At 37.5% G+C, this 21,413-nt stretch overlaps 1 protein-coding gene across 2 annotated transcripts; it reads right to left on the reverse strand.

Annotated features, from left to right (window-relative positions):
* Positions 1-1,259: 1,259 nt before the first annotated feature.
* CBR4 (carbonyl reductase 4) lies at positions 1,260-19,053 on the reverse strand. Of its 2 annotated transcripts, XM_055276363.2 has the most exons (5): positions 18,705-19,053; positions 16,396-16,516; positions 15,515-15,651; positions 11,276-11,410; positions 1,260-3,967 (listed from the first exon to the last, which is right to left on the reverse strand). In XM_055276363.2, the coding sequence occupies exons 1-5, from the start codon at positions 18,844-18,846 to the stop codon at positions 3,789-3,791; spliced, it is 714 nt and encodes a 237-aa protein (XP_055132338.1). In that variant the 5' UTR covers positions 18,847-19,053; the 3' UTR covers positions 1,260-3,788. The 2 variants fall into 2 exon arrangements, with proteins under 2 accessions (XP_055132338.1, XP_055132339.1); XM_055276364.2 differs by lacking the exon at positions 11,276-11,410 and having other exon boundaries at positions 18,705-19,050.
* Between the last annotated feature and the right edge of the window lie 2,360 nt (positions 19,054-21,413).

The following is a 21,413-nucleotide window of genomic DNA, read 5'->3' on the forward strand; positions in this document are numbered from 1 at the left end:
TGTACTCTAACTTTAGTTCAACAATCCTTGCCTCAGAGAAGCCATTCCTGACCTTCTAGAATAAGTCAAATTCCCCTAATTACTTAATAGCAACAAGAACTTCTCATTTTTGTAATGCATATTTTGGTTGCAATTTTATATGTGTGTGATTAAGTCTGCCTGACCTCACCATACTGTATTACTCAGTGAGCTCCAGAAACTTAGAGTTCATTTTTTTGTTGTTTTTTTCTCACCATTCTACCTCCTATGACTAGCAGTGTCACATATGTAGTATGAATAAATAAATATTTCGTGAATGAATGAACAATCTGAATCCTTAAGAATTTTTCCTGGCTAGGCATGATGGCTCACGCCTGTAATCCAGCACTTGCAGAGGCCAAGGCAGGAGGACCACTTGAGGCCAGGAGTTCAAGACCAGCCTGGGAAACACAGTGAGACCTTGTCTCTACAAAAAAATATAAAAAATTAGTCACGCATGGTTAATACCCGTTGTCTCAGCTACTTGGGAGGCTAAGGCAGGAAAATCATTGGAGCCCAGGAGTTGGAGACGGCAGTGAGCTGTGATCATGCCACTGCACTCCAGCTGAGGCAACACAGCAAAACCCTATCTCAAAATAAATTAATTTAATTAAATAAATAAATAAGTGTCTTAAATGTATCTCCACATTTCCCTCACCCTGCCTACCACTTACTGAAATTTCCAGGGAGGGGGCTCCTGATGTATGTTTAAAATTTATTTTTAAAAATATTCTCCAGGTAATACTGATACCATCTCCATTTGGATTATTAGGCCAAAGCTTTCTAATTAAATTGCTGGTATTAACAATTACTCAAACTGAAAGCACACTGCCTAAGAGAAAATAGTTGATTCACTTTGCAAATTCAGTTATAAAGTGAAAGCAAGCATCAAAGTCACATAAAAAACCAAAGGAATCTGATCAAGAAATATTCCAAGATACGAACTGAGAGTCAGAACAGATTTATCTCAATGATCTCCCCAACTATGGCACAATGTAATGACTAAAGAATATTTTATTGCATATATCCAATATACTCAGAGATGAGTAGGCAAGGTGTGGGTATCAAAACAAATACAAAATATTTAGTAAGCACTCAATATCTGTTGAGTTACTTAATTAGCTAAATGAATGAATACAGTATGGTCTCTTCCCCCGAAAGTTTTACAATGTAATTGAAAGACAAATTTTTAAACTCTACTCTTACAGTTGCAGAGAAAGAGAAAATTAACATCAGAAAGCTTAAAATCATTAAATACTTTATTTAAGAACAGTATGTTTACCAAGTTAGGACAGTGGTTATGATTTCTCGATTTATGCATATTCCTTTTAAAAATCTTAGAAAAAATGTTCCACCAATGTAAGGCACAACTCTTGAATATGCAGTGTGTCTTCTCTCTTTATTCTGAATAACAGAAGCATGTAAATTAAATTATCCTCTTTGCACAATTATTCCCCCCAAAACTAATTTATAACATATAATTATCTCCCTAAAAAGCAGTTACAAACCATAAATTGAATATGAATAACATATGAAAAACAGCACAAATTTTAAAGCCCTCCATGTGAAAAAAAATTAATACATTGGCTTTACCTATAAACCTTATTTTGTTAATGCTAAGCACAGAACCCTTATGGGCTCATAGGAGTCAGCAAACAGCTACAGATGAGTCTTCTTGTTAAGAATTCATTCAATGCTTCTCAGAACAGCAGATTTTAAAAAATGAATTCACTGAGGTTCTTAAACCTCTGAACATAAGGCAACAGTTCACAACTGATTTCAGAAATAGAATGTAAGTATTAAATTACAAATTCTACTAGGTCAGTGGGAGTAGGTGGATTCACCTGGAGTGGAGCAGTGAAGGTTTATTTTACCTCTTTCAAGATCTCTCCATATATTCCACCAGTTTGAGATAGGCTGGGGGAGGAGGTGGAATAGCTTAAAAGGTTATATTTCTTATTTTAAAGTATAAAAACATACACTTAAAGGCTAAACCTATCTATAACCTACATCTTAATGTCAGCAAAACATACTGCTTTCCACCCAAATCACCAATTGAATCAGCCTCGCTCATGATTTCAGAGCATAAGCTGTCCAGAGGAGAAAACTCAAGACTGAATGGGCTGCCATAATGGGGAAGTACAGGTAGCCAAAGGCCAGCAGGTGAGACAGCATTAGAGAAACTATCTACTATGTCTAAATAAGCTGTCCTACCTTACAAGCATCAACTACTACATTGAAACCATTCTGAGTGCTGCATTTCCTATACGTGCCCAGACTTGGTAATGCCTGATAAATTCTGTATATTATCACGTCTTGCATTTAATAGACAATTAGTTTAATGATACTAACTTTATTCACACTTGACTTTCTCATATCCTGAGTAGATTAAGAAAACTATTTCAAAGATAAATTTAAAATAATTAAGAAACCCAGAATTTTGATTTAGAACACTGCTTTGACTTTTGTTATTACTTTGTATTTATTAGTATATCCTACTCATAATTTTGCACTGACTTTCAATATAAAATTAAATCTTTGCTTACACAAAATAACTGTCAGCTCCAAATCAACATGAATGGAGTGACACTGAAAATATCATACTATTCCCCATAAAAAGAGTTTAGTGCAAAATAATTATTACCTGGTATTTTACATTCAGTTTGTGTCTTTATCTCTTGTAAAGACATTTTCTTGTCTTTACACTTCTTGTAAAGACATTTAATTTATTGTTGTTGCATATTTATTTATTTTTTATGGTTATTCATACAGAATTTATTATTTTCTAGAATTTTGGGATAAGAATCATAATCACTAATGCAAAATACTCTTAATTTTTTAAATGTTGTATTTCTTGTTTTTAAATATTAGTAGTTCACTATTCTAAGTTTTTCATGAATAAAAAACACGTCCTAAGTTCATGAAATCTGTGCCGCTCACTACTGTACCAGGTATTAAAACCTTAAGATAAGGGCTAATCCTCATCACTTATGAGAATTTCTCAAGAATGAGTCAAATGCGCCACAGTTAAGTTTGCAGATTATTTTGTCCAGCTGCTCAATCAAGAGAAATACCACTCAAAGAAATCAATTCTAAATTCATGTCTTTAATGAATACTATGTTTTGCAACTTGTATAAAAACTGATCACCCAAGCACATGCAAAAGGAATATATTTATCTTTAGTGGGCTTGCTAAAGTATTGACAACTAACCAGTGTCCTCTAAATACTCTTACTTTGGCAACAGCCCACAAGGTTAACTTTTAGAAAATTCAGCTTGATACAAGAAAATAATTCATCATAATTAGACAATATAATTTTTCCACTTTTGAGGCAAAATATATAAATCAATACTTGTTTATATGACTTGCAAAATGTCTATACACTCAGATTGCTACAGTCTATAAGGTAACCAAAGGTAAGTGATACATACCCTTTAGAAAACACAATTTGTCTGGGGGGATGGTTGCACATGTATTTAAATATGTTAAAACCACTGAATTGTATATTTTAAATGTGTGATTTATATGGTATGTGAATTGTATCTCATGAAGGCTTTTTAAACAACAGTGCTGTAACTTAGACCAAAAAAAACCCCACAATTTGTCACACACTGTTCTTTTCAGACATATTTTTATAAAGACAGAAATTAACACTTGTAGCATCAGCAGGTGTGATTAGCAAATGTTACCCATGTAGGTATAAATGTCTAATCAGTAGCCAAAGTGTGCCCTTGATGCTAACCACCCCTATAACTGAATAATCTATAAATTACAAAATGAGTTGTAATCCCCCATCGACTACCAGAACATGCCCTGTAATATACGGTGATTCTAAAAGAAACACAACTGCATGTGCCACCTCGATAGTTTCTCCAAATCTCCCAAGAGGAATATTTTTCTTTAAATGTTCTTCTTTCAAGTCTTTTGTCATATCTGTGTGTACAAATCCTAAAAGAGAAATGTTTGTTTAGTTGAAAAGGGTACACACTAAGACATCTGCTGAATTTAAAAAAAAAAAATTCGTTTCTGAAAATTTTAATTTGAAATTATCAAAAAAAAAAAATTTTTTTGAGACAGGGTCTCGCTCTGTCTCCCAGGCTAGAATGCAGTGGTACAAACACGACTCACTGCAGCCTGGACCTCTGGGGCACAGGTGATCCTCTTGCCTCAGCCTCCCAAGTAGCTGTGACTACAGGCATGCACCACCACACCTGGCTAGTTTTTGTACTTTTTGTAGAGATGGGGTTTTGTCATGTGGCCCAGGCTGGTCTCAAACTCCTGGACTCAAGGGATCGACCCACGTCAGCCTCCCAAAGTGCTGGGATTACAGGCATGAGCCACCATACCCACCGTATAATTTGAAATTATTAATAAACCTTGTTTATAAAATAGTTTTGTTGGCCGGGTGCAGTGGCTTAAGCCTGTAATCCCAGCACTTTGGGAGGCCAAGGCAGGCAGATCACCTGAGGGCAGGATCTCGAGAACAGCCTGCCCAACATGGCGAAACCCCATCTCTACTAAAAATACAAAAAATTAGCTGAGTGTGGTGGCGAGCGCCTGTAATCCCAGCTACTCAGAAGGCTGAGGCAGGAGAATCGCTTGAACCTGGGAGGTGGAGGTTGGAGTGAGCCGAGATTGCGTCACTGCACTCCAGCCTGGGCGACAAGAGTGAAACTCCATCTCAAAAAAAGCAAAACAAAACAAAATAGTTGTGTTAGTAATCAAGACACCAAGCCTACCTTCTAGTCTGTGCTCTCTCTCCTTGGCCCCAAAGGACTCTCCCCCATATCATCCTTTCACTTCATTTGTAAAACTCTGGAAATTTTGCTCTCCTCCCCTTTTTGCTAGGTACACATTTACAATGCCTTTCACACTAGGCTATAAACATTACAAACTACCAGTAGGTGCCACTGTCCAACAAATAATGCTACTGCATCTCCTGGAGAGTTAGAGATTTCCAATTTGGAGGACAGACATGTGAGCCCCCAAAAACCACCAAGTAAGCTAGATATGGAACAGATAAAGGCTAACATCTTGAAGCTTTTAATAAGGTCTTGTTAAACGTTATAGCCTGGATTCATCTCTGCTATGGTGTATGTCTATGTTAGGTCAGATCTGCACAAGAGAGAGTGGTGCCCTCTGAATCCAACGTGATTACAAGAAGTCCAGAACAGGAATGATGATGTTCAGCCACCCACTCGAATGAAAAGTCTCCCTCCACTGCTCAGGCTTAGAAGATAAGGGTGTGATTTATTTAGGGAAAGTTTGCCACAACCTCTCCCCAGACCTATGAATGGATACTTGGAATAACAAATATCAGGGGACAGCTGCTAGCCATCACTGAAATCTGCACTAAAAGTAAAGTGGGTGAGAAAGGCCAAGTTGAAAGAAGGGATGAATTCACCAATGCTGGTTTTTCCTCTTTGATTGTGTTATTTTCTATGGAGGACATGAACACGTCCAAAGAGCCTCTCTTCATTTTCTGTAGCTTTTTAAAAAATTTATAAACTTTACATTTTTGAGGAATTTTAGGTTTACAGAAAAATTGAACACAACGTTCGGACAGATCCCATGCACCCCCTTTTCCATCACCCCCCTTCCCATTTCCCCCTATTACTAACATCTTACCTTAGTGTGGCACATTTATTACAACTGATAAACCAATATTGATATATTATTAAGTAAAGTCCATAGTTTACATTAGGGTTCACTCTTTATTTTATATATTTATTTGTTCATTTATTTAGTACCATTTTGTCTTCACAAGCTAAGGGTTCACTCTTCAGACTGTACAGTTCTACAGGTTTGGACAAATGCCTAATATCATGTGTCCACCATTATTATAGCATACAGAATAGTTTTACTGCCCTAATAATCTGTCTGTAGCTTTTTAAAACTCATGTATCTGTCCCCACTTTATCAGAAATTAAATAAAATTTATCAGAAATTAAATTAAAAATGTAAAGCTAGTCTCTAATGATAAATTACTCTGGGCTGTATGGAACTTCCATGTCATTTTATAGTAAAGGTTACGAACCACGTGATCTTCATTTATAAATATATTCACAACGCAGGGCATGACATATAAATGGTCTCTTGGGTTCCCTATCATGTACCACAGACCTGAAGGGAGAGATTAATAGTCCTTAAACAACTCACACACCCTTCTTTCTGCTTGTATTACTTTCCGGTCTGTGCTCTCTCTCCTTGGCCCCAAAGGACTCTCCCCCATATCATTCTTTCACTTCATTTATAAAATTCTGGAAATTGTGCTCTACTCCCCTTTTTGCTAGGTATATATTTACAATGCCTTTCAAACTAGGCTATAAAATTTACAGACTACCAGTAGATGCCACTGTCCAACAAATGATGCTACTGCATCACCTGGACAGTCAGAGGTTTCCATGTGGCTACAAAGTTATCATTTCTTAAATCAACGAAAAGATAACTGAAATGACAAGCACTAAAACAATTTAGAGCAAAGAAACTTCAAGTTCAGTTCCATATATGTGATTAAAAACCCAGTACAATTTTTATAGGAACTCTTTAGGAACAGGGACACTCTTGCTCAAAAAAGTAAATGCACGGCTCCTGCTCAACGAGGATTTATATTTGATAAACTCTAAAGATATAGGCCAGGTGTGGTGGCTTATGCCTGTAATCCCAGCTACTACTGAGGCAGGAGGATCGCTTGAGCCCAGAAGGTCAAGGCTGCAGTGAGTCAAGACTGCACCACTATACTCCAACCTAGCCAACAGAGTGAAACCCCATCTCAAAAAAATTTTTAAACAATTTTTTAAAAAAGATTATATCCTTTATCTGTTTCTGACTAGCTACATAGTATAAATAGAAACACCTCATTTCCATATCCCTAGGTCTTTATTTTAGTTTTCAACATTTTTACATACAGCAGAGCCTTTATATTTAAAAAGGCATCAGGATTTTAGCCTATCACTAGTACTAACAATTGTGAGATGGGGCACTATTTGATGTATCTACCAGCTCAGATGTCCACTTGTTGATGTAAGTTTCTAGGACTCAGAAAGAACAAAAACAACCCCAGATACTTTTCTAAGGGAGAAGAAATAAGGCTCTTAGCAAAAAGCTAAACCAAGATTTTAACCAGAACAAATTTCTATGTCTTAACATTGTATTTGTAGAGGGAAGCAGAGTGGGAAATCAACTTCATTCCAAACAGCACATAAGAACACTTAGAATATCTGCTCTGAGTAGCTAACAAACTCATGCAAATCTTTGTCAACAAGATTTTCTCCAAGTAGTAAACATAAAAGCTCTTCAACTTAAAAAATAAATAAAAGTACTGAAACACTTAAGGTATCCTATAGAAATAAACACAATACTATTTGTCGAAATTCAAAATGCACATATCTCTGAAGCCTTTGCAGTTCCAGTCCCAAGATTACACTCACATACTTGCAAATGTGCAAAGTAAACCACATACAAGTATTGTCACTGTGTCATTAGTTGTAACAGAAAAAGTTCAGAACAAAACTACATGTCCATCAAAAGGTAACAGGTTAAATAAATTAGGTATACCCTTAAAACAAACATTATTTTCTGTTTTCATTCAGTCATTAAAAGTGACACAGCAGTCACAAAACACCAAATATTACATGATTCCATTTATATGAAATGTCCAGAATACGCAAACCTGTAGATACAGAAAGTAGTTTAGTCATTACCAAAACCTGGGGAGACTGGAAAGAAATAGGGAATGAATGCTAATGGGTTTAGGATTTCTTTAAGGATGATGAAAACGTTCTAAAATTTACTGTGGTGAAGATTGAACAGTTCTGTGACTATACTAAAACCACTGAATTGTACACTTTAAATGGGTGAATTGTATGTTATATGAATTGTATTTCCACAAAGCTGTTATTTAAAAAAGTGAAGCAGCTCTATATGGAATAACATAGAAACATCACCAAGGTATATTGTTCTATGAATAAAGGAAGATACAGAAAGCTATGAATTGCATGATACAATTTGTATTTTCTTACACTCATGCCCAGCACGCTTTATTGGCTTATATATGAAATACAAAAGAAATTATGTAGTTAACAGCAATTACTTTTAAGTAACTGAATGTCCAGAGGAGAAACGACTATGCCTTTTTGTACTTTTGAATTTTGTACAATATGTATTATCTATTCAAAACACATATATTTCTTAAAGTAATACAGCCATTATAGGTTCCATTTATCAAATATTGTTTCTAATATTCAATATTTCCCAATCAGTAAGATTCCCCACGAACAGTTTATTTTATATTTAAAGTAATACCAAAGATTAGCAGCTATTAATCTTTAAAAAGTCAACAATATTAGGCAATGAATGGCAGCCTAATTTATTATTTTCCTTGTTCCTTGCTTTTCCTGTTATAATTTGCTTTTAAACTGTTTTTCTGCTAATTGGAGACTCCATTTGAAGGTGACCAGGAAAACTGACATAAAAAGACACATATTTGTTAACTCTGATGTTTGTTAGCTCTGTTAACAAGATCTGTTGAAGAATCTGGTTGAAATTACTATCTAAAATAAAGTTGGTAAATAATCCACAGAACTGATTCAATTCTACTATTTCAAGTTGCACTTTACTTCTGACCAATGATGCATATTCATACCATCAAATCTGCTAAATATACATAAAGGCCACTCTATTAAATGGCCACATTTTCAGCTACAAGTTTTTATCTGTAGTACAAACTGCACTGGAAATCCATAATATATAAATATATATTATGCTCTATAAGGGTTGTATGCTCAACAAAAAAGGGAAGTGATAAATAAAAACACCACTTTCAAAAAAAAAAAAAAAGACTGCACTGGAAAGTAAAATATTTAAGAAAGAAAGACTACAACCACACTTCCATAATAATCTTAAAACTTCCCCTTACTATGTAAACTGGATTCCCACTATTTAGTCTACTGCCTAGACAACTATGTACTCTAAACTAGACAAAATTAAGCATTCTTTCCTTCTTCAACATTTCTATAGCACCATATATGTGCCTCTATTTTATATTCATCATATGACATTGCAAGTATTTGTTTACATGTCAGTCTTTTTCACTATACTTAGCTCCTTGTGCAGAAATATCTTATTCATTCCTGTAATTTGGGGAGCTAGCTCAGCCCCTGCACGTAGGAGACATGCCAGAAAGTTTGCTGCATGAGTTATTGTTAGCTAAGAACACTTCCATTCCCCTAAATCATTCAGCTTTTAAATTATCATGAACTAAAATTAACCCTTCATTACCCACAGTATTCCAATCCTGAAAAGAGAAGGAAGCAAATACATGTAGTTTCAAACCACAAATAATTTATTCCATAGATGGTTCATCTAGGCTAACGCGAAAAATCAATCAGCTTGCATAAAGCATACACAAAGAGAAAACAGCGCTAAGGTAACAACAATGCTGCTTTTGGATTGTTTTTTCTTTTTCTTTCTCTCCCTACTCCCAGAAAATAGATGTATCTGAACCACAGTCACTTATCAAATATTCATAGATTTAGAATGTCTGAATGTAGCTAGTTGCTGTGAGAAAAAAAAAAAGAAAAGAATTGAAATAAAGACACACTGTAGACCAAAAGGGTTAACAGGATATTTTGATAAATCCCTGATACCTGCTGGCTCAACTTCAGTGCCAAAGAAAACACCAACTGTAAGGTCCAAGCTGGAGCCATTAGTGACTGGAAAGGGGAAGGTGGCAAAGGTCTACTTCAGCCCTCTCTTTCTTACAAACGACCAGCAAACCAAAATAAACTGCCTTTTCTTATATAGGTGATTAATTCTTAAGTACCTACAGCAGGCTAGGACAAAGATTCCATGGCTAACTGGCAGAGGTAGATAAAAACACTTGTGTTACTCAAAAACCAAGTAAATACCTAATCAAAATTTCTAGCACACCAGCTAATTAGTGATCATGTATTTTTGAGTTTTAGCACCTTTTTATTGCCCTCTTCATTAATCCAGGCAATTTTATCAATTAGTACCCTGGCAAAAGGCAAATAATGGAAAAGTAAAAAATAGGAAAATGGGAGGTTCCAGGTAGTTTAGACAGACCATAGTAGTAAAGGGACAAAACTATCTAAAGTTTGTGTAATGATATAAAGGAAATCTAAAAAGAATTTTTTTTTAATTTTTATAGAGACAGGGTCTTGACAGGGTCTCGCTCTGTCACCTAGGCTGGAGTACAATGGCATGATCATAGCTCACTGCAACCTCCAACTCCTGGGCTCCAGCAATCCTCCTGCTTCAGCCTCCCAAGTAGCTGGGACTATAGGTGTGCACCACCATGCACAGCTAATTTTTTTTTTTTTTTTTTTTTTTTTCGGTACAAACAGCATCTTGCTATGTTGCTCAGGCTGATCTGGAACTCCTGGCCTCACAATACTCCTGCCTCAGCCTCCCACATGAGCTACCACACCTGGTAGGACATTATTTTTAAGCTTCCATTAGATGGAAACCAAAAGACAAAGCTTTTAGTAACAGTTCTTCCATAAACTAGCTGTGTAACCTTAGGCAAGTCACTCTGAATCCCAGGTACAGTTTTCTAATCTAAAAAAATGACTGGAAAAAATTATTTCTAAGACCCTCTCCACCTTAAGTTATTCCATTAGTGCAAAATTTAAAAATAAAGACTCTTATGGTTTGGATGTTTGTCCCCTCCAAATCTCATGTTGCAATGTGATTCCCAATGTTAGAGGTGGGCCTAGCGGGAGGTGTTTGGGTCACGGAGGCGGATTCCTCATGAATAGCTTGGTGCCCTCCACATGGTAAATAATGAGTTCTCACTGTTAGTTCACGCCAGAGCTGGTTGCTTAGAGCCTGCCACCTCCTCTCTCTCTTGCTCCTGCTATCCCCATATGACTTGCCTGCTACCTCTTTACCTTCTGCCATGACTGAAAAAAAGCTTCCTGGGCCTCACCAGAAGCTGAGCAGATACTGGTGTCATGCTTGTACAGCCTGCAGGCCCAAGAGCCAAGTAAGCCTCTTTTCTTTATGAATTACCTCAGATAGTCCTTTAGAACAATGCAAACAGGCTAACACATAGACTTTATATAGAATATGAGGTACAAAAATTTTTTTGAGTCCCCCAGTTCATTATTTGATTCTTTTCACAATCATTTTACAAACTATTCTACCCAGATGTCAATTACTAATGTTCCAACTAATGGCTTCCCTATAAAACAATAATCACAATCAAGTTATTTTAATAAAGTTTTCACTAACCTGGTGCAACTACATTCACTCTAATTTTCTTTCTTGCTACCTCTTTAGCAAGAGCACGTGAAAATCCAACTAATCCTCCTTTACTGGCACTGTAAACGGACTGGCCAGAATTGCCTTTTAACCCAACAATGCTTCCTAGGACAAAAAAAAAAAAAGTGTATTAAATTCAATTAATGGGGTTACTTGAAAATTCAGATAATTTACAGTAAACAAAAAGGTAAAACCCACTTCACCTTGCCCTCTGTTAAAATTAGAAATTCTAACCATTGTCATCAGTCATTTACAGAAAATTTAAGAGTCCAAATCTGCTGCAGATACATACAGAAAAGAGCATCTGAAAGCAGCTGATATAAAATTGCCAATGCAGGTGCTTGTGAATTGATCCATTATGTGAAGGGGATGCACTCTAATCTCTGAGTAGGTCAGATATGATGAAAATTCTGTGGTATTTATAAAGGCTTCCAGCAGGTAGAGGTTAAAGTCAAAAAAAGTCAGACAAAAGCTGACTAATTTTGTGATTCTACAACACAGACATAAGGCAGAAAGCTCTCATTTTCACCCTAAAAACTAGTTCATTTGAAGACAAATCTCATTAAAATTGAATTACGTGCATAACTCATTTTATTGTTCTGCTTTATTGTGCTTTGCAGATATTGCCTTTTTTTTTTTTTTTACAAATTGAAGGCTTGTAGCAACCCTGCATCAAGCAATTCTATTACCACTTTTCCAACACCATGGCTCACTGTGAGCAGTGCTCACTCTGTGTCTCTTTGTCACATTTTGGTAATTTTCATACCATCTTAAACTTTTTCATTATTATTATATCTGTTACAACGATCTGTGGTCAGTGATTCTTGATGTTCACTGCTGTTGGGGTGCCACAAACAAAATATTACTGCTCACTGACTATGCATCTGGTCACCAAAGAGCTCTGATGGAGATGTACAAGGAGATTAATGTTGTTTTCGCGCCTGTTAACACAATATCCTTTCTTCAGCTCATGGATCAAGGGATAATTTTGACTTTCAAGTCTTATTTAAGAAACATTTTATAAGTCTATAGCAGTCATAAATAGTAATTCCTCTTAGAAATCTGAGCAAAGTAAATTAAAAGCCTTCTGGAAAGGATTCACCGTTCTATATGCCATTCAGAACATTTGTGATTCGTGGCAGAAGGTCAAAATATCAACATTAACAGGAGTTTGAAAGAAGTTATTTTAACCCTCATGGATGACTTTGCCGGGTTCAAGACTTCAGTGGAGCAGAATTACAAGTGGAGCCTGAAGATGTGACTGAATTGCTGCAATCTCATGATAAAACAAATGGGTGAGGAGTTGCTTCTTATGTATGGATAAACAAAGTTGTTTCTCAAGATGGAATCTCTTCCTTGTGAAGATGTGAATACTGCTGAAATGACAAAGGATTTAGAATGTCCTATAAACTTAGTTGATAAAGCAATAGCAGGGATTGAGAGGAGTGGCTCCAATTTTTAAAGATCTACTCGGATAAAATGCTATCAAACAGCATCATATGCTGCAGAGAAATCTCTCATGAAATGAAGAGTCAATCAATGTGGCAAATTTTGTCTTATCTTAAGAAATTGCCACAGCCACTATTATCAGTCAGCAGCCATCAACATCAAGGCAAGACCCTCTGCCAGCAAAAAGATTATGACTTGCCAGAAGCTCAGATGACCATTAGCATTTTTTAGCAATAAAGGATTTTTTAGCAACAAAGTACTCACATTGTTTTTTAGATATAATGCTACTGCATACTTAATAGACCATAATATAACTTTTACATGCACTGAGAAACTAAACAACTGGATAAGACAAAATTTGCCACATGATTGACTCTTCATTTCATGAGAGATTTCTCTGCAGCATATGATGCTGTTTGATAGCATTTTATCCGAGTAGATCTTTAAAAATTGGAGCCACTCCTCTCAATCCCTGATATTGCTTTATCAACTAAGTTTATAGGATATTCTAAATCCTTTGTCATTTCAACAGCATTCACATCTTCACAAGGAGTAGATTCCATCTTGAGAAACAACTTTGTTTATCCATACATAAGAAGCAACTCCTCACCCATTTGTTTTATCATGAGATTGCAGCAATTCAATTTGTGTGACTTACATTCTTGAGATATTCGCTTTATTCTGGTGGAGTAGAACCAAAGCTACAATATCTGCGAGACATGCTTGTACTGTCAATCTAAATTGGCAAAGATTCAATTATACACTTTTTGTAAAACTGCAATTTCATTACATTCAGTGATGTATTGTAAACTATACTGCCTACTGAAGATCCTTGAGTGACCACATCTAATGAATATGTAATAATTTTTAATTCAAATATCAACTACATACAAATAAACTCTTGCAAAACAGAAGTGGGGAAGTAATTTTCTGCACCACTGACCTGTACTTATGACATAAAAATTAATCAAGGACCTCACAAAATTTTTTTAAAGTAATTTTAAAAAAAGAAAACATTCCAAACATTTCTCTATTAGAATCAACAAGTTCGGTATTAGAATGTTTATCTACATTATATATTGTAGGCCAATTAATAACAAAGGAAGAGAACTGTGAAGTACGCAGAGAGAAAAGACATCAGACTGAAGAAATGCATATGGACAGAGGGGTGTTTATCAGAAAGATACAGAGAGACACAAAAAAAGAAAAATACATGCACGAAAAAAATACCAAACAGGGCAGGTCCGACGGTAGCGGGTTATCAGAACTTATTAACAACAGTGTCATTAAAATGAGTATACAACCCCCAACTGCTAAATATGAGTGGCTTTTAAAAGAAAAAAAAAGAAATACCAAACAGAAGCTTTAGCGGCTTTGATTCATGCCACGCACTACTGTTCATCAGGTCAAAAAGTGATAATTTCTGAAATATCAATGAAGTGTCTGGCAGTTTAAAGTAGTCCTTTCTGTAGTAAGATTCTCAATTTACTATCTATTATTTACTTTTAGCTCAATTCTAAAAGTTTTGCATGCATAAGGAGGACTAATGGGTTTTTTAAATACACCTAAAAAAAAGAAGATTTTAGAGTTAAACAAACTACCTCAGGTTATCAGGTGACAGATACAGGCCTGTTTGCCTGCTTATAAGTATCCAAAGTCCTTATCTGGCTGAGTTAAAAGGCAAAGGTTGACTCATTGACTAATCTCTTATATAAGAAAACGGATCCCTTAAATTTTTAAGGGTAAATGTCCAAAATGCTCTCATGTCCCCTTAGTTTATTAGCATAGTATTCTTTCCTTTTCTCACTTTCAAAACAGAAAAACTCTAAATTCTGGCTTGAAAAACCATTTCCTACATTTAAAAGAACAGGGTCACTTACTTTTATGGAGCAGCATCCCCCTTCTGTGGCCTTTTAAGGTATTACCATTTGAAAATAAAAAGCAGATGGTATACTATTACTTCCAAATTACCAAACTGAAGTAAAATTTCAAGTCATTTTGTATTTTAAGTTCTACAGGCATATACTCCACAGTTTATCTGCCTTGTGGGTTGGATGAACTGAAAACTAAGGGTTACTTACATCCATTCTTAAAAACAGAGAAATTTTATCTTCCTTTAAACCTCTACACAAGATTTAACAGTAACCCATGCAACTGCTGTAGACAATATTACTTAGCCCCCACTGTCTACTTTAATTCCTTGTCCATGTTTTAAAAATCAGGTTCCTGGCTGGGCACGTGGCTCATGCCTATAATCCCAGCACTTCGGAAGGATCACCTGAGCCCAGGAGTTAAAGACCAGCCTAGGCCACATAGTGTGACCTCGTCCCTATTTAAAAAAAAAAAAAAAAAAAAAATTTCACACAAAAATCAGGATGATCCAATTTCTCTTGAAAAATCAAAATTGCTGGCAAAACTGGGACCACATTCTTGCACAGCAACAATCTACTGAATCTAAGTGGTGGCCTCCACCATTCCATATGGGCTCTGGACAATGAAGCTGGATATCATTTATCACATGGCTGGTACCGTCATTTTTCTAGTACTCAGTGGTGTCACTCATTTAACACCTGCCTGACTCCTATAGGGATGTGAATGTGTGATTCTTATTTTATTCATTAATCAATTAATTAAATCCTTTTTTCCACAGATAATATAAATTTCATTCATGTTTCACAATAAATTACAAATTTGTGGATTAAATATTTTTATGGCATGGTATTATGGGATAATTATAAATTCACAAAGGTGAAGACTCACCTACATTAACAATAGACCCTCCCTGTTGTTGAATCATAGTCCTCATGGCAGCTTTACAGGTCAGCATGGAACCCAAGAGGTTAGTATGAAGCTGAGATATCATATCTTCCGTTTTTGTTCTTACTAAAAGACTATCCCTACAAAAAGAAACAGTATGTAATAGCATATAATAACAAGATAAAAACCAAAAAGGTCAAGACTAATACAACATTTTTACTGAGAGTGCAAGAAGTGCTTCCTATCTGAGCTAGAATAGCTAGAATACCTAGAGTCCCATTTTGTACTTGGCTTGAGAAACATTAAAATAACGATTGATAAACCAGAAAGGATCCACTTGGAAGACAGGTTGCTACCCCATCTCAGCTTGAGTGGCAAATATTCTTAACCCCTAAAAGTAGTACCATACAGCCAAAATAGTTTGAATGGCCTGAACAACTGCCATACTAAGCCTTGTTTAGCAAGAAAATTAATATGTTATTCTAAATATTCTCTCCTGAATTCATCTTTTAAAAAATAATATCCACTCCATGATTCTATTAGTATTAAGTTGACAAACTGGCAAAACTTACCTATGGTGACAAAACTCAGAAAACAGTTACCAAGAAGGAAGTATTGAGAAGACACTGCCTTCTGGAGCACTGGAAACATTCTACAGCTCAATATGGGTGATGATTACAATGTTAAAATCGACTAAACTGCGCATTTATTATATGCTGTATCTCAATATAAAAGAAAATAATTTACGGATTGACAAGTTTTAAAATAGTTTTTTCTCCCAGTTAAAAGTAAAATAAACATATTAACTTATACCAATCAAAGACTTATTAGGAATAAAAGTTTTAAATATATATATAAGAAACTTATTTAAATCTGTGACCAACCTGTTAATACCAGCTGCATTTACCAAGAAATTTACTCGACCTAAATGTTTCTCCATCTCTTCAAATGTATTTTGAACATCATGTTCTTTAGCAACATCACAGCTAAATGCCAAATGATCTCCTACACAACAAAGTTAAATAAGAATTACTTATAACCCAAATTTTAAATTTACTCAATACACATTTGTTAAGCATCTACCTAAGATGGCAGGCCTGTGCTAATCTAGAACCTAAAGATTAAAAAAGTAATGTCATAAGGCCTGGCTTTCACAGAGTTGGTCTAATGAAACTGGGATGCGGGAACAAAGAGGAAATAAAGTACTACTACAGAAAGTTAATTTTAAAATTTTCTTTTTAATCAACAAAGAGGGGAGGGCTTTTTCAAGTTATAAAGGCTCTGTAAGATTCATCTAATATTTATAGCTTTAACACTGAATTCATGCTACCCAATTCGACAGTCTTCTGGGTTTTATATTCCTTTTTTGAAATTTATGTCTAATTCTGTCAGGTTTTTGTTGAAATTAGTTTCTTTGGCCCTGAACAGGAACTCTTGGGTTTCTTCTCAAGTGCTACGGATGCACTATGGCACATATATTGTAACGACTATTATTCAAACCTGACCATCAGGAGAGAGAACACAGGAAGCTGTAAAAATGCTAAAACTACAAACCATGGGGAGGAAAAAAAACATTTTTTACTAAAAGCAACTGTTAACCACTTTTAAAAAGTGGTTAAATGACAAAAAAAAAACTACACTTCAAAAGAAAACAAAGCATTCCCTATGTAATAATCTACCATTTTAATACTCTAAAATGTAGGATTGTTTTTAAAAGCTAAAACAATTCCTTATTTTCTGTTTGACCTTGACAAATATGCTTACACCAACATTACCCCATTAAGCCTTTGGAAACAGTAAGCGACCTGGGGAATTATACTTTCTAGATGAAAACCAATCACTCATGGAACACGATTCAAAGGAATGCAGGACCCAAAAGCATCCTGTGTCTCTCTTACTCTTGGTTTTCACCCGAAGACTTATGTCCACAACCACCTTTGAAAGCCCAACTAATGGCTTCAATCCAGTCCAGCAAACACTGATGGCTTGCGGTGACACAGTAAGGGTCACCACTCTTCCCCTCCTCTGTTAGAATGGCAAGGAATACGAGCTTCAAGAAGCATTCACTGACACTCTCCCTGAGCTATTACAGGATCTTTTTTCTTTTAGAGAGCCCAACAGTCTCCCAACCAGCACTGAACAGGTGATACTAAACCGATCAATAATGTTAACTTAAAAATGAACAGCCACACCTGGCGTCTATAGTCCCAGGTCCTTGGGAGGCTGAGGCGAGATCTCTAGAGCCCAGTAAATCAGGAGTTGGGGTTCAGCCCGGGCAACATAATGGGAAGCCCTCTCAAAAAAAAAAAAAAAAAACAAAAAAACACACATACACAAAAACAGTAAGAGCCACAAGACGCACCCCTAGGCCTCTATTCTCCCCATGCCTCCCTGATGGTAAATGAAGCATAATTTTGTCCATTCTAGTGATTAAACAAATAGCATCTTCGGATCTAACGTCCTGTTTCTCCCTAAACTCAATGAAGAGTTAAATTCACAAAATGACTAATACATTAATAATAAGCCGGAAATTAACCCTGAAGTTTAAAGGCAATAAAAAAGAATTTGGCAGAACAAAGTTTTATTGTCCATTTGCAAAACTCACCAAAACAATTTAATAACATTAAAGCAAACCAGGTGTATCTCCAAACTGGCTGGTACTCAAAAGGGTTTCTCTATGAAACACTGCTTTGTGCATTCGCGCAGGGCCATGGCACGGCCCTTGGGCAAAACTGAAGGGAGCCGTTTATACCTGCACTCCCACCTTTCCTGCCTGAACTCCTTTCGGCCCAGCCCTGTCTCCGGGGGCCGAGAACTCGCCCTTTTCCCTACATTAAAAGTAAACTATTACGTAGCTCTCTCCCACAACAGGGAAGCTCCTCAGAGTTAGCACTAGCCTCAGGGCTGAGGGTGCATATTAGCGGGGCCTCACAAGACTACGAGGTCTCAAAGAAAACCCCAAGTGTTCGGCCCTCGGCGGCAGGCTGCGTGGCCGGCATTCTGCGAGGCATAGGGAGATCGCGGGTTTCTGCACGAGACGCAGTCTACCCTTGGAACGGGAGAGCGCCCGCACGCGGCTGCATCGAGTAACCCCAGAGCCCTAAAGGCCAGACCCGCTCTTTTTACAAAGGAGATTTTCTTTAGGCGCCTGGACCGCGGCCATACAACTGGACAACTCCAGTTTGATACCTACCGCCGAGGTCACCGGCGGCGGCTTTGGCCCCTTCCAGGTTTCTGGCAATGATCGCCAGTCGGTAGCCTTTCCGGGCCATTAACTGGGCCACAGCCCTGCCAATGCCTCGGGAGCCTCCAAAAACAGCACACGCTTTGTCCATCTCGGAGTCACAAACTCGAAGGAAAGAGGGAAGGGAGTGGGAGCCCCTCTCCACGTTCCCTCAGGCTTTTAAACAACTGCGGTTGAAAAAAGGCGAACCGCAGAAAAAACGCCGCTCGACACCGCCTGCGGCCGGACTCTAGTAATGCAACAGGCCGTGAAAAAGGGGGAAGAGCTCGGCGTCGCCGCGTCGACGTCATCACGCACGGACTCTTCCGCGCCACGCCTAACAAGTACGCCGGCGAGGGCTCCCCGCCGGCGGAAGAATGGCCTGGAGGGGGCCTCGATGCATGCTGGGACCTGTAGTCGTGACGCACGAGAGCAACTGGCGCAGGCGCTCGGTGGGAAATGTACTTGTGGCACTGAGGGGGATCCTCTGTCCCCGCTGGGTCATATCAGTCGGGATTCGAGCCCCGGTGACCAATCGACCTGGTTTGTTCGGAACTGACAGGGTTGTCAAGACGCTGGGCTTTCCCTGGCAAACCGAGACAACTTGATCAGGTAGTTAGAACCTAGAGCAAGCATTACTGGGCGTGAGCCGGTCGGGGCTCCGGTTTTTGCCCTTCGCCCAGGTGTTGTTTTGGCTACACACTTGATGTCCTGCCTGTTGACGAAGTCCCCAAGAATCGCACCCACACCAAAACCTACCCTACCTGTTCCTCCCCCAAGTTGCTGTGGAAATGGACCTCTACCCGCGATAAATGTTACCATTCATCGCGAAGGGTGTCGTGAAGATGAATGCCCTGTCGAACATCATCCAGCAGGAGGTCAAGGAATTTTAACTGAATGATTGAATAGTCTTGCAAGATCTATGAAACAAGCTTCGGCTGCTGTCGAGAAACAAAAATGGGTTCCTGCAGTTCTAAATAAGATGTACTGGGTGCTCTGAGAGTTAATAAGCTAAAAAAATTCAATGTTTGTTACAATTATAGTGTAAACAGAAAGCATTTCTTGATATAATATTATTTTACTAGATTCAGAAAAGTATGAGCCATGGTCCCTACCACTAAAAAAACTGCAACCCAGAACTACAGGACTAATACACATGAAACACTAGGAGGTATCCAAAATCATACTTAGTAAAATGCAAAATTATATTAACACAAGAGCTCCGAGAAAATGGAGATCAGTGAAGAATGAAGGGGTGCATGGAAAAGCTGGATTTGAGGGCTGGATGAGGTTTGAAAAAAGGAAAATAAGAGCAAAAAGTCTATAAACAAGCAAGTTGAGCATATTTTAAATTTGTTATTCCTATTCCATTTAGATCCAAAAAAAAAGATTTGAAATGGTTTGCAAAAATACATGAGTATTTGATTTTAAAAGGCAAAGAGGACCACTGCCCCTTCTCCCACAAGGCCAGAACAATAAATTAGGTCAGTGGAAAAAATACGAATAAAGTCAAGCTATAAGAATCTATTTAGTATTAAAGAAGAGATTCATAAACTTACAGTTTCCTGCCAGTGAAAACAACAAAGGAAAGATAATTACAAGTGGTAATTTCTGTAAGAAATAAGCCTCCTGGTTATGCAGCAGAGAAGCCTGAGCAAAACTCCCTCCTCATAGGTCCTCCAAAATGGCACACTAAGCATTGTAGTAGACAGTGAGCTTCGTGAAAAGAAAAAGAGATTGTAAGGCTGTTTTCATAGCATCTATTAGACTTTATTAAAAGCAAATACAATAGGAAGTTAAACAATGTAAGCAAACAGTCACACATAAAAATTGTGTCTTTGAAACAATATATGTTTGAAACAATGAGGAAACAAGCCTGAAGAAATTCGGGTTGGTGCTATATTATAGTCAGCTTTAAAGTAAGGTGCCAGGCATTAAACAGACCTTTAACTGCAGAAGTAACAAGATAAGAGCTGCATTTAAGAACTATTAGCAGGCCAGGCGTGGTGGTTCATGCCTCTAATCCCAGCACTTTGGGAGGCCGAGACAGGAGGATTGCTTGAGTCCAGAAGTTCAAAACCAAACTGGGAAACATGGCAAGACCCCCCCCACCGCCCCCATCTCTACAGCAAATACAAAAAAAATAGCTGGACATGGTGGCCTACCTGTGGTACCAGCTACTCAGGAGACTGAGTTGGGAGGATCATGTAAGTCCAGGAGGTCGAGGCTGCAGTGAGCCATGATTGCACCACTGCAGTCCAGCCTGCGTGACACAGCAGGACCCTGTCTCAAAATAAAATTTTTCTAAAAAAAAAAAACAAACATTAGTTTCCCAGTGATGTAAAAATGGGTCAGATCAAATTTGTCTATTCACTTTCCTACTATATGCAATCTTGGAAAGAAAAAACTGTTTTACATAAATTACCAACATAAGGGTCAGCCTAAATGCTAACTATATTTCTGCACCTTAGGTCAAACCAGAGAGGTTTATCTTTTGTTTTTTTGTTTTGTTTTGTTTTGTTTTGAGACGGAGTATCGCTCTGTCGCCCAGGCTGGAGTGCAGTGGTGCAATCTCGGCTCACTGCAAGCTCTGCCTCTCGGGTTCACGCCATTCTCCTGCCTCAGCCTCTGAGTAGCTGGGACTACAGGCGCCCGCCACCACGCCCGGCTAATTTTTTT

This window comes from Symphalangus syndactylus, chromosome 4 (genome assembly GCF_028878055.3).
Source record: "Symphalangus syndactylus isolate Jambi chromosome 4, NHGRI_mSymSyn1-v2.1_pri, whole genome shotgun sequence".
Taxonomy (NCBI): Eukaryota; Metazoa; Chordata; class Mammalia; order Primates; family Hylobatidae; genus Symphalangus; species Symphalangus syndactylus.